Below are 14,500 nucleotides of genomic sequence, written 5' to 3'. Positions count from 1 at the left end.
GTGCTTAAAGTAAATGTGTTTTTGTCTAATTTTCGGTGTGCCTTGTGCATGGAGTTTGGTTTGACGTACATTTTAAAGCGAAACATCGGAGTCCGCATCATTCTGTTACCGTAGAGTTGCCCGTATGCCAATCTGTTGATGTCGGCTGTCAGATGTTCGAGGTTGATTTAATGGCCACCATCATTATCATGTGGTCTCTGACTAATTCATGTCAGTTCTGTATATGGGCACCTAGCACTGCTCCAGTCTGGATGAGTGGATGTGGCTGAACAGCGAGTGTGTTGTGTTTATTGAGTAGCTCTCTGTCAGGCTGGTTAGGGCTCTGTCTGCTGCTTATGGACCTTCCAAGGCTGCCCTTCCCTCCCCTCTGTTCACAGCACACTTCTAGACTCTGAGCCAGGTTGGCTCTCCTACATTAATCATGGATATAATACATCTACTGTCTCTCTCATTTTGCCCACACTCTTTTCAACTCTCTTTGTCTGTCCATCTTCCTCACTCTCAGTCCTCTAGTTAACTTGGCTGTTTTTTCTCTATCTCCCTGGTGGTTGTCCCCAGGCAGTGATTTGGCCCATATCTCTCCTAAAAGTCTTGCTATTATTGCTTTATAGATTTTTCTAGGATTCCTCTTCCTGTTTTCAATCTGTTATTGTGTCTGGTTCTGCTGAACCAACCTCTCTTCCTGTTTGTGTGCCTGTTGCCTAAGGAGAGGCTTATGGCTCCTGCCTTCTCTTGGATTGGCTTTGAGCTCCAATGTTTGTGCACAAGATGGATGTTGGGCATTTTTATACATGCAACAGTTGAACCTGAGAGCTTGTGTGCTCTCATTGCGCCGTGAAAATGATTTCTGCAGGCCAGGCATCGGTAACAGGATGCATGTTGGTTGGGTGGGTGGTGCTGGCCCGATTTAAAACAGCAGCATTGGATTGCAGGAAGACTCAGAACATTTTTAACCTACCTTGAGTGCTATTCTCCTCACGGGGTTTATTGTTGTGGGTGTTAATGATGGTTGGTAGTGACTCATTTCAGACAGTTAAAAGTAATTCAATTAGAATCAGGGTTCTTCCCAAATAATATATATATTTTTTGTCTTTTTAAGGCCTTTTTGCTCTATATTGCAGGATATGGCAGTTACGCCGTTCTCGACATATCACCTTGTTAAAATATCCTGCAGAGCCCTAAGAATGCGCCACAGGTTATTTATAGTGTCAAGCCCAATTCTCTCCTCGGTAGAGATGCACAGGTGTTTAAAGTCCCAGCATTCCCCCCACTCCTCATCATAATCATTCTCACTCTGGCTTAATGACTTCAGTGGCTCACCGACAGCATGGCGTAGAAGACTGGGCTGAATACGGTAGAGAACGAGGCAATAATCTCGTCAGATACCTTGCTGGTGGTAGTGTACATTCCAAATGGCACTCTATTCCCTTATATATGAAGTACTTTAGGGGCCCTGGTCACAAGTATGTGTGGTGTAGGTTGTCATGTTGGATTCATACATAGTAATGCCCTCTGTCTGTTTCCACACGTTCTGTGATTGTCTTTAACAAAACCAACTGGTTTCCAGGGTTGGGTTGGCTGATGGCTGGCAGGAACATTAAGTGGATTTTTTTCTATTTTCTTTCACAGATTTGTTTTGGTGTTATAACGACAGCTTTTAAATCTGAGGCTCATTTGAGGTTTAACGGCATTGGCGTGTGTGTGAGACGGTGTGGTCATGAGTCATACAAGTATGTTTGCATGTGGTGTGTTCCACGGAATCGGAATCACTAAGCCGGGATTCCGATTTTTCACTTCAATGTATGCCAAACAAAAACGATTGATTTCAGTTTAACAAAGCATACAACTATATGCACAAAGACTACTTTGGACAATTGACAAACGTTGTATCTGCACAGTTCTTCCTGTAAATGTTTTTGTAAAATATTCAGTGGTGGAAGTTGTTAAAAGTAGTCCTTGTTCTATGGTTAAACTTTGATTTAAATGTTTTTTGATTGGTATACATTTTTTTTTTTTACGTGACAAATCGGAGTCTCGGCGTATTTCCGTTATCATGGAATTGCCCATCTCTCATAAGACCAGAGCAGGGCTGCTGTTACTGTCTTGAGTGGTCCTGGAGCACAACAGCTGATGGCTGGTTGAATGGTTTAATTGAACCCCACCTACAGCTGTAAATGACAGCTCCTCAGTCTTCTGCTAAGTGTCTGTGTCTGTGTTTACTTGCACTAGTCTCAGAGGGCTTTGGTCAAACATGACTTAATTTGGCAGTGTTGGGGAGGGCTCAAGTGTTCATTTCCTTGTATCTGACCTTCTCGTGTTTTTGTGTGTGTGTGTGCGCGCGCGCGCGTGACCGATAAGTGCCCATGTTTACAGAAAATGCCTTTTGTCATGAGCTCACACTCCCATGGGGGTGGGGTGCGGGGTGGGCGTTGAATCTTCCTGTCTGTGTCCTCTTGATTAGGATCATTGTTAAGAGTAGAGGGCCTAAATGAACGTCTCCGTTCATTGTTTCCTGCAGTGCTCTGTCCTCAGACAACAATGTCTGTTTTATTTCTCCTTTTTCTTTGATTCATTATTAATATCCCAGCAACAGGCTGAGCCAATAGGCTCCCTTTAAGCAGAGAGGAGGTTTACGTGACTGTGTGCATACCCATGCCTGTGTGTGTGTGTACACAGCGCTGGCTGTTGTCTCCAGTCAGTCCTGCTGTTTGAGCAGTCCTGACTGCCTCTGGTGGTTTAATAGGCATTCATTTAGTTTCTCTCTCTCCCTGGGGCTTCTTTGTTATAGGAACCAACAAAGGCTGATGTCTTGTATCCAATCCGCTCTCTGTATATTCTCTCTCTATCGTCTCTCTCTAAATGGGGGTGCGAGGGAAAAGTTGTCCTTGGTTCATAGAACCGGGGTTACATCAGTCACCTCCGGTAGCCGCTAGATGCGGTTATAGTGAACAGCGGTTTCTGTTTTCTTCCTACAAATATGGCTCTCTTTTGAACGGTTTATGCTACAAAATATTTTTAAAGATAAAACTCTAATGAAAACGTACATACTTTCTTATCCGTATTTTTTTTAAAACTGCACAACACAGTTTGGGAACCCCTGCTCTACTTTGACGAGTGAATTGAGGTGCTATGTTCCAAGACATTGAGATCACGTCTAGTATCAGAAATCACCTCGAATTAGGAGATATTGACTATACTTTGAATAAGCTTAGTTGTTTTTAAACACAGCATACTGTTGCAGTTGGGATGTAGTGTGTGTGGTGATCAATGATTCTCATTTGATGTATTCTACCTAACACTGTTCTAGCAGGAAGGGCTGAACTGTGATGGAATGTGAAGTAACCTGATGGACTTACCTCGTGTTTTTCTGTTTCACCTGTAGTCTCCCACTAAAGCTGTGTACAATGCCAGACACTGGAACAGAGAGCCAGAGGAGCTGCCCCCGCCACCTTTACTCCGTTCAACCACTGCACCCGTGAGTAACCCCCCCAATCACCACCCTAGTTACGGGTGTCACCCACCAACCCCACGCCAAATACTAGACCTGGCACTCCCATCAGCCTGCCTATCCAGCTAGCTAGAGGTATGAGATTTCTGCAGTTGGTGAACACTGCACCACAAACTCTCATTTTCTGTCTCATTCTCTCTTGCTCTCTCTGTTCAAGGACCAGCAACATGGTGAACACTAATGCAATTTTCCATGCCCTCAACCCATAACTTCCATGTGACACTCCCTTTCCACCCTCACTCTCACCCTCCCTCCACCACAAACGATGCTCCAGTTGGCCTCTTCACTGTGGTTTACCACCTTAAGGCCACTCTACTTTATGGTGTGTCCCAATTGGCACCTATTCCCTTTTTATAGTGCACTCGGGTGCTATTTTAGGATGCACCCTGCGTCTGATTCATTTTCCATATGTCATTAGATGCATGTGTGGCACCGTGCCATTTCCTGGAATTCATTATCCTTTTAAAAATGCATCACAGCTCTGAACGCTCTTTACCGATAATGTTAGGACGGCTCTGAACGCTCCTCCGTCTTACCAATGATGTTAGTACCGCTCTGAACGCTCCTCCTTATCCGTAATGTTAGCCATATATTACAGGTCCTTTTAACTCCCTCATCCCTTGCCTTCCCTCAAACTGCTAGAAGAGACTCAGAGCCTGTGTGTGGTGTGAAACTGAGTGTTTTTACTGGGCCTTATCTGGCCTTATGTAAGGGGCAGGAGGCTGTTGGCTGGTATTCAACAGCATGAATCAGCAGCAGCGCCGTGTACTGAGCTGAGAGCAGGTGGCTGTGTGGTTCTGCTTGTCTCCCTCTGACCCACTCTCTACTTCTGCCCTTCTCACTCTCTCTCACACACACACACACCTTCCTTATCCTCTCTTGTTTCTCTCTCTCTCGTTTCTTTCTCGTTCTATCTACCAGGCTAGCCAGTCAAGCGGGGGCAGCAAGGACTCTACTAACTCTCACAAAGACGATGGCCTGTTCAAGGCACCGCCATGCCCGCCTCCCAAAGTTATCAAGTCTGTGTCGTTCCCCACTGAGCCCTACCAGGACATCGTCACTGCACTGAAATGTAGGAAAGAGCACAAGGAGGTGAGCTTCTGTTCTACCTGGCAGCCCATCACTGTAGCTGTGTTCGAATACTCATACTAACCGTACTATTTGAGGTAAATTTAGTATGTAGTATGCTTATTGGTCATAGAATGGATATAGTTAGAATGCCAAAAGCTCCGGGATGTCGTATTAAATACTAACAGTGGACACTATTTCCATGTTTTTAGTGCCTGTAATGTAATTCTTCAGAAAACGGCGTAAAATATGCAGCTGAAGTCCAACGAGAGCCGATACAAATTCTTTGCTGTCAATAATTGACAAATAAAAGAATGACTTTTCAAGTAAATTACCTTACACGTTATGTTTGCTAACAATCTGTTAGCTAGGCTATCGTTACTAGCCACATAGCATATCATTACAGCAGTATGTACCGGTATTTTAGCTAGCTACCTAACGTTAGTTTGCTATTAATGCATTTAACTTGCCAGTATATTAACTATATGCTATCTAACTTACTACCCAACGTTTATTGATTATTCCAGTCATTCTTAAGTGGTATAGTTGTGTGTTCTCAATGGACATTTGTGTGCGTTCGTAAATTCGCTCTGGCTAGCTACTCTGATTTCAAAGCACTCTCGTCACTCTCGAGTGTACCAGAGCTCAGAATAACTGATGAATTTACTAACGCCCAGAGCGCACTCTGGCACTCCAGATTGAATTGAAGAATGCACCCGAAGTTGTAAAATGTCTAGCTAGTAATTTGTTATGCTAACAAGAGGTTGCATAGCGACAGCATCAACTTCTGGGAGGTGTAGCGCTAGTACACTCAACTGAAACAATACCGTTCGTTTACAGTATACTAAAATTAACTAATTAGTACATTGTGTGTGTGTGTGTGTGTGTGTGTGTGTGTGTATATATGCTCATTAAGTATGTAGTATGTCAGTATGGGTATTCGAACACAGGTTGTGTCTGGATCTCAGTATCTATGAAGTACAGCCTATAAAAACACAAGCGATTGTCCTGGGGCTGTATGTATCAATCATCTTGGATTAAACATGCTGATCTATGATCAGTTTTGCCTTCCAGATCATAATGAATACGTTTTATTTGGACAGGGGGACCTGATCCTTGATCACCTAATGAATATGGGACCTGGTTTACAATGTTGAAAATGTAGTTAAACAAAAGCACCAATTCAACTGAAAGGATAATGATCAGACATATCTTGTTTGGTCAGGTGTAATTCATCTTATTTAGAAATAGCCTCTTGAAACGAATCAGTGAATTCTGAGGCTGTGTATCGATTACTCCATACCTCCTATAAGACAGTACTGCAGGATCCTTGAATCGCTAAACAGTGGTTAATGTAACCATCTGTAGTTATTTATCTTATTACAGAGGTGTCTTGCATGCTAAGCAGTGTGAGCCCCTCTAGGAACTGCAGTGTGGGCAGTTCCATAGGCAGGAGCAGTGTAATGAGTATCTCACATCTTTAAATTCCATCTGCAGTTTCATTTGCTGTCTTGTGTTTGTGGTCTTGGCTCCTGACCAACAAGGCAGGCGGTTGGTGGGTGCATAGCTCTGATGCTGGGAATAGCAGGACTGGGCTCTAAGCTCGATCTAGTACCTACGTTATGTGATTTGATGAACCCAACAACTCTTTGTCCCAGCTATACACGGTAGTCCAGCATGTCAAGCACTTCAACGACGTGGTGGAGTTTGGAGAGAACCAGGAGTTCACCGACGACTTCGAGTACCTGGCCACCGGCCTGAAGAGTGGCCAGCCCCTCAACACACGCTGCCTTAGGTAAGACTAGTTTCCACTAACTGCTGATACAGGGTCACATTCTTTGGCATATTCATTATGGTTAAGGTAATGATTCATGGCAGTAAAGAGCTTGATGATCTTGCAGAGGCAGTGACCCCCCCCTCTCTGTTCAATTCAATAAAATAGTATTTATCTGTCCTCTCCTGCAGTGTCATTAGCCTGGCCACCAGGTGTGCCATGCCCAGCTTCAGGATGCATCTGAGGGCCAGGGGGAAGGTGGCCCAGGTCTTCAAGACACTCAACGACGCCCCACAGCACCCGGTAAGTGAAGCCCCCTGCCTCTTCAGAGATGGTGGCTGACTTGACTTGGTTTCTGTCAGATCTGTGGACACCACTTTAAAAAGTCAGGATATCAGGTTCACATATCCTTTCTCTGTCCTCCCCCCCTCTAGAACCTGTCCCTGTGCACAGCTAGCTTGATGTACATACTGAGCCGAGACAGACTCAACATGGACCTGGACCGGGCCAGTCTAGACCTGATGATCCGCCTGCTGGAGCTGGATGGGGACCACTCAGTGGCCAAGGACGACCAGCTCACCACCAAGGAGATGTCAAAGGTCAAGGAGAAGATCCGCAAGCTGTGCGACACGGTGCACAACAAGCACCTGGACCTGGAGAACATCACGGTACGGGTCTCCTGTAGAGATAGTCCTCCTTGGGTCATATTCAACTACAAATGTTATGTAAAGGAAAACACACTTTTTTTGTTTCCTATTGGACAAGTTCAGGTGGTCCTTCTCGGTTTGTCTGTTCTTTTCCATTTGGTTCCCTAATGAATACGACCCTGGTTTTTGCTTAGAGGATGGAGGCTAGCTGCAACCCTCTGTCCTCCTGTCTTTTTGTTTAACCTTTATTTAACTAAGCAAGTCAGTTAAGAACAAATTCTTATTTGACCGCCTAGGAACAGTGTCTACGCTGTCATTCTGCCTTGTTCAGGGGCAGAATGATAGATTTTTAACTTGTAAGCTCGGGGATTTGATCTAGCAACCTTTCGGTTACTGGCCCAACGCTCTAACCACCACTGCGTTGTTGGGTGGAAAAACCCTCAGTCAGGTATCTGTAACCGTTAACAAAAAAACATGACTTATAATAACATTTTTATATAGATAGTACCAGTCAAATGTTTGGACACCTACTCATTCAAGTATTTTTATTTTTACTACTTTCTACATTGTAGAATAATAGCGAAGACATCAAAACTATGAAGAAGCATATATTAAAACATGTTGTAACCAAAAAAGTGTTAAACTAATCAAAATATATTTGTAGTAGCCACCCTTTGCCTTGATGACAGCTTTGCACACTCTTGGCATTCTCTCAACCAGCTTAGTCACCTGGAATGCTTTTCAATTAACAGGTATACCTTGTTAAAAGTTAATTTGTGGAATTTCTTTCCTTAATGCGTTTCAGCCAATCAGTTGTGTTGTGACAAGGTAGGGGTGGTATACTGAAGATAGTCCTATTTGGTAAAAGACCAAGTCCATATTAGGGCAAGAATAGCTCAAATAAGCAAAGAGAAACGACGGTTCATCATTACTTTAAGACATGGTCAGTCAATCCGGAACATTTCAAGAGTCTTGAAATTGATCAGAAATACAGTGTAGACATTGTTAATATTGTAAATGACTATTGTAGCTGGAAACAAAGGATTTTTATTGGATTATTCACATAGGTGTGAAGAGCCGACTCCGGGATGCTGGCCTTCTAGGCAGAGTTGCAAAGAAAATGCCATATCTCAGACTGGTCAATAAAAGATTAAGATGGGCAAAATAACAGATACTGGACAGAGGTACTCTGCCTAGAAGGCCAGCATCCCGGAGTCGCTTCTTCAGAGTTGACTTTGAGACTGGTGTTTTGCGGGTACTGTTTAATGGAGCTGTCAGTTGAGGACTTGTGAGGTGTCTGTTTCTCAAACTAGACACTCTAATGTACTTGTCCTCTTGCTCAGTTGTGCACCTCTTTCTATTCTGGTTAGAGCCAGTATGCTCTGTTTTGTGAAGAGAGTAGTACACAGCGTTGTACGAGATCTTCAGTTTCTTGGCAATTTCTCACATGGAATAGCCTTCATTTCTCTGAACAAGAATAGACTGACGAGTTTCAGAAGAAAGTTCTTTGTTTCTGGCCATTTTGAACCTGTAATCGAACCCACAAATGCTGATGCTCCAGATATTCAACTAGTCTAAAGAAGGCCCGTTTTATTGCTTATTTTATCAAAACAACTGTTTTCAGCTGTGGTAACATAATTGTGAAAGGGTTTTATAATGATCAATTAGCCTTTTAAAATGCTAAACTTCGATTAGCTAACACAATGTGTTATTTGAACACAGGACTGATGGTTGCTGATAATGGGCCTCTGTAGATATTCAGTTACAAATCAACCGTTTCCAGCTACAATAGTCATTATTTACAACGTTAACAATGTCTACACTGTATTTCTGATCAATTTGATGCTATTTTAATGGACCAAAAATGTGCTTTTTTAAAAAACAAGGACATTTCTAAGTGACCCCAAACTTTTGAACGGTAGTGTATTTGGTGAAAGACCAAGTCCATATTATGCCAAGAACAGCTCAAATAAGCAAAGAGAAATGTCAATCCATCATTACGTTAAGACATGAAGGTCAGTCAATCCGGAACATTTCAAGTTTCTTCAAGTGCTGTCGCAAACACCATCAATCGCTATGATGAAACAGGCTCTTATGAGGACTGCTACAGGAAAGGAAGACCCAGAGTTACCTGTGCCACAGAGGATAAGTTCATTGGAGTTACCAGCCTCAGAAATTGCAGCCCAAATAAGTGTTTCACTGAGTTCAAGTAACAGACACATCTCAACATCAAGTGTTCAGCATGAATCAGGCCTTCATGGTTGAATTGCTGCTAAGAAACCACTACTAAAGGACACCAATAATAAGAAGAGACTTGTTTAGGCCAAGAAACACAAGCAATGGACATTGGACCGGTGGAAATCTGTCCTTTGTTCTGATGAGTCCAAATTTGAGTTATTGGGTTCCAACCACCGTGTCTTTGAGATACAGAGTAGGTGAACGGATGATCTCCGCATGTGGTTCTCACCGTGAAGCATGGAGGTGGTGTGATGGTATGGGGGTGATTTGCTGGTGACACTGTCTGTGACTTATTTAGAATTCCAGACACACTTAACCAGCATGCCTACCACAGCATTCTGCAGCGACACACCAGTCCGACTAAGCGCAAACCAGATTGGATGTAATTTGTTTTTCAACAGGACAATGACCCAAAGCATACCTCCAGGCTGTGTAAGGGATATTTGACCAAGATTGAGAGGGATGGAGTGCTGCATCAGATGACCTAGCCTCCACAACCACCCAAACTCAACCCAATTGAGATGAGTTGGATCGCAGAGTGAAGGAAAAGCCGCCAACAAGTGCTCAGCATATGTGGGAACTCCAGGTGAAGATGATTGAGAGAATGCCAAGAGAGTGCAAAGCTGTCGTCAAGGCAAAGTGTGGCTACTTTGAACAATCTAAAATATATTTTGATTTAACACTTTTTTTGGTTACTACATTATTCCATATGTGTTATTTCATAGTTTTGATGTCTTCACTATTATTCTACAATATAGAAAATGGTAAAAAAACAACTCTTGAATGAGTAGGTGTCCAAACTTTTGACTGATACTGTATGTATAAATTTTTTAAAAAATGGTGACCTATCCCCTTGTAGAAATGGATGAACAGTCGACTCTGACACTATGGCTTTGCACGGTAGAGCCAATGGAAATCATGTATTTGAATTGGGTCTGGCAAACTGCAGAGTTTAAACAGTTTGATCTGATTAATTTGAACGTCTGATGACGTAATGACAGGGCCTTTTGATGTTTGTCTTTTTTCACTCCCATCCTCTATAAATATCCTCTCTGCTGATGTTGTAGTCGGTGTCCTACATGGCAACCTAATCCCTATGTAGTGCACTACTTTTGACAAGGGCCCATAGGGCTCCGGTCAAAAGTAGGGTGCCATTTGGGATGCAGCCCCTATTCTTCAGAGAGCAGACTGACCATTCACCTCAATGCCTCCAACTTATTTTCATTCGTTTAAGCACTCTTAATATTTCTGACTGTTAGACTGTTAGCTTCCATGTTGAATGAATCATTAGATTCTCTTATCGTTTGAGCTCAACAGTTTGCTTTAAAATATTTAATAGTGTTAGAAAGCTTATTTTTATCGACAATGTAATTAGAGACGGCAGTATTGTTTTGGTTGGATTCAAACGCCACCTGCATGCAAACTAGCTTCTCCTGGCACCCTCCTTCACTGGAAGGACGGAAGTCATATTTTTGTTCCTGTTTTTCCTCCTGTTATTGTCTGTCATAGTTGGCCTCTTTGAATCACAGTACACGGTCAGTAATGTCCATTTTATACCCTGTATGTGTGATGTAAATGTGTTTTCATTACTCCCTGTGTATCTGTTGCGAACGCAGACGGGGCATTTAGCCATGGAGACCTTGTTATCGCTGACCTCCAAGCGGGCCGGGGACTGGTTTAAAGAGGAGCTAAGGCTTCTTGGAGGCCTGGACCACATAGTGGATAAAGGTGAGCTAGACCTACACCACGTTACCCTGAAACTGTGTGTTCTGTGTCTAGGCTAAACACCCCGAAGGGCGGTTCCCCTGATCCTAGGAGTTGACAATTCAAAATGCATTGTTGGTATGACAAAAAATGTATTCGTATTGAATGTTATTAGTATTTTATGTGTTACTTTTTCATTGTGTTTGTCTGGATACAGACAGCCCTGTTGAAGCTCACTCATGACTACCTGTGGGGAAATCAAGGAGATCCCAAATGGTGGAATCACTGTGGCAGTATACTAATGTTCAATATGGCATTGGTTGAAGCTCAATGTTAAATTCAAATCTCCCTACCATCATATCTAAGCCAATATGACACAATGTTGAATATTTGCTAATCAATTGAATTGGAGTGACGCAACACGCCTCTCGTCATGAGCAGTCTTGCTGTTACCAACAACCACACATCAGACTTTGAGCGATTTAGTATTTTCTGCGCTCTGCTTAGCTCAAACTTTGCTCATTTCTGTCTTTAAGAACCAAGGAGGTGCTACCTTTGTTTAGCATTTCTGACAATGCTAAAGCATTTCTGACAATGCTAAGGTCTTTTCAGCCGAAACTGAGTTCGAAAACCGGACGAAAGCAGTTGGGTTACGCAGCAACAGTGCTATTAGCTAGCTAACACCATTTGGATGAGAGGCAAGCAACAAGCAAAGGAAGCTAGCTTTATTTTGCTATGGAAGGTTTTTCACATGGCTGAAGTCATCTGTTTAAACTGTTGACCTTGACACTTGCATGTAATCAAAGCACGAACACAAATAAGAGCAGCCAAGGATATTCGCTATATTGCCAGTAAGGTAGCCAACTAACATTAGCCAGGAACGTTAGCTAGCTAGAAACCAACAAGGCTCTAACACGTGCTGTATTTTGACATTCTTCCACAAAGCCCAGCTAGCTAAAGTATGTAAAGTTCATAGTCAACACCAAACTTTGGGAAACTGCCACGCTGCTAATGTATAAAACACGCAATGGGTGTTGTTCATCTTATGTTAGCTAACGTTACTCCATACACTGGTCAATTTGGCTTGCTTAGCCATGTAGCTAGCTAATGTTATACAGCCCTTACCTTATGCATTGATTCAGTACACTCCCTCTGTCAATGCAATTTTCTTAATGTCATTGTAATCCATGTGTTGCGCTGACTATCAGTGTCAAGTTACTTTTCAATGTGTTCTCTAAAACCTGAAGTTGCCATCTAAGTGAAAAGTATCCTTGGGGTGGTTGTGCACCCAGGTTAAACAACACAAACATTGCTTGCTTGCGTGACCTTTGAGGATTCAAAGGATGATGCCATGCATGGTAACCTGGTTGGCTGTGTGACTGTTTTTGTGTGTGTCACAGAGATCTGAAGGTCCTGGGTTTGCCTTTTTTGACACCCTGCTCCCAGCCCCAGTGCACACACGGTCTGTGCTTATTTTCACTTATTACATTGCTCTTAAAAGAGCTTTGTTGAGTGGCTATAGACGGGGAGTGTGGTGTGTGTGTGTACGAGTGTGCACGTCTTGCTTCTACGGAGAAGAGAACGGTGGAGACTTGAGAGACCAATGGTTTGAGACTTTATCTTACGCAACCTGCCTACACATCGTTTGAAGTACAATAGACTAACATAGCTACTGTAGTGGGTCAAAGCTGTGTGCTGGGAAACCTTGGTAGAGCATGGGTGGAGTAGACATTGTGGTGCTCATGTGAATTTCCTTCATTTTCCGGCATCAGAGCAATGCATGACTGAACATCGAATGAAATGGCCACCAAACAAACCCACAGCTTGGACACTTAGTCACGATCACCCTAATTGGCAGCACCTAAAGTGCTTATCAACCAGGCTCAACGTCTGGACATGGTTGCTGCTGCCACCAGGGGAAATGGAGTGTGGAAGTGGTAGTAAGCTGTGGTCTGCCATCTACCTAACCTATTCCATAACACAATGAAACAATGTTCTTAAAAGGAGTTGTAGCTGGGTTGACATTTTGGCTCAGCGATACCAGAATGGATGGGGATAAGAGATCAATGGAACACAGACTGTTGGGGGATAGAACACGGACGCAGTGATTGGTGCCTATTCAAAACAAAGCCGGTCAAATGAGGTGGATATTAATCAAATCTGTCGCTACAGTGCTTTGCCAAAGTATTCATCCCCCTTTTCGTTTTTCCTATTTTATTGCATAACAATCTGTAATTAGATTTTTATTTGGATTTCATGTAATGGACATACACAAAATAGTCAATTGGCGAAGTGAAATGAAAAAGTAACTTGTTTTAAAATTTCAATTTAAAAACGGAAAAGTGGTGCATGCATATGTATTCACCCCTTTGCTATGAAGCCCCTAAATTAGATCTGGTGCAACCAATTACCTTCAGAAGACACATAATTAGTTAGTCCACCTGTGTGCATTCTGTCACATGATCTCAGTATATATACACCTGTTCTGAAAAGCCCCAGGGTCTACAACACCAATAAGCAAGTGGTACCACCAAGCAAGCGGCACCATGAAGACCAAGGAGCTCTCCAAACAGGTCAGGGACAAAGTTGTGGAGAAGTACATATCAGGGTTGGGTTATAAAAAGAAATATCTGAATCTTTGAACGTCCCACGGAGCACCATTAAATACGTTATTAAAAAATGGAAAGAATATGGCACCACAACAAACCTGCCAAGAGAGGGCCGCCCACAAAAACGCATTTACCGGGCAAGGAGGGCATTATTCAGAGAGGCAACAGACCAAAGATAACCCTGAAGGAGCTGCAAAGCTCCAGAGCGGAGATTGGAGTAGCTGTCCATAAGACCACTGAGCCGTACACTCCACAGAGTGGCCAGAAAAAACGCCATTGCTTAAAGAAAGAAAATAAGCAAACACATTTGGTGTTCGCCAAAAAGCATGTGGGAGACTCCCCAAACACATGGAAGAAGGTACTCTGGTCAGATGAGACTAAAATTGAGCTTTATGGCCATCATGGAAAACGCTATGTCTGGCGTAAACCCAACACCTCATCAGCCCAAGAATAGCATCCCCACAGTGAAGCATGGTGGTGGCAGCATCATGCGGTGGGGATGTTTTTAATCGGTTGGGACTGGGAAACTGGTCAGAATTTAAGCAATGATGAATGGCGCTTTATACATGGAATTTCTTGAGGTAAACCTGTTTCAGTCTTCCAGAGAATTGAGACTGGGATGAACATTCACCTTCCAGCAGGCCAATGACCCTAAGCATACTGCTCAAGCATCACTCAAGTGGTTTAAGGGTCAACATTGAAATGTCTTGGAATGGCCAAGTCAAAGCCCAGACCTCAATCCAATTGAGAATCTGTGGCATGACTTAAATATTGCTGTAACCAGCGGAACCCATCCAACTTGAAGGGGCTGGAGCAGTTTTGCCATGAAGAATGGGCAAAAGTCCCAGTGGCTAGATGTGCCAAGCTTATAGAGACATACCCCAAGAGATTTTCAGCTGCAAAAGGTGGCTCTACAGTATTGACTTTGCGGGTGTGAATAGTTATGCATGCT

The 14,500-nt window shown here is 43.1% G+C and overlaps 1 protein-coding gene across 1 annotated transcript in view; it reads left to right on the top strand.

Annotated features, from left to right (window-relative positions):
• LOC110491419 (wings apart-like protein homolog) overlaps nt 1-14,500 on the top strand; it is a 48,140-nt gene that overhangs the window by 17,674 nt on the left and 15,966 nt on the right. The window contains exons 6-11 of the mRNA XM_036946263.2: nt 3,383-3,475; nt 4,430-4,600; nt 6,235-6,371; nt 6,542-6,653; nt 6,785-7,018; nt 10,852-10,963. Coding sequence (XP_036802158.1) covers nt 3,383-3,475; nt 4,430-4,600; nt 6,235-6,371; nt 6,542-6,653; nt 6,785-7,018; nt 10,852-10,963 — 859 coding nt within the window. The remainder of the gene's footprint in view (nt 1-3,382; nt 3,476-4,429; nt 4,601-6,234; nt 6,372-6,541; nt 6,654-6,784; nt 7,019-10,851; nt 10,964-14,500) is intronic.

This window comes from Oncorhynchus mykiss, chromosome 16 (assembly GCF_057628025.1).
Source record: "Oncorhynchus mykiss isolate SJ-2025 chromosome 16, ASM5762802v1, whole genome shotgun sequence".
In the NCBI taxonomy this organism is placed as follows: Eukaryota; Metazoa; Chordata; class Actinopteri; order Salmoniformes; family Salmonidae; genus Oncorhynchus; species Oncorhynchus mykiss.
This window is presented reverse-complemented; position numbering and strand designations above follow the sequence as displayed.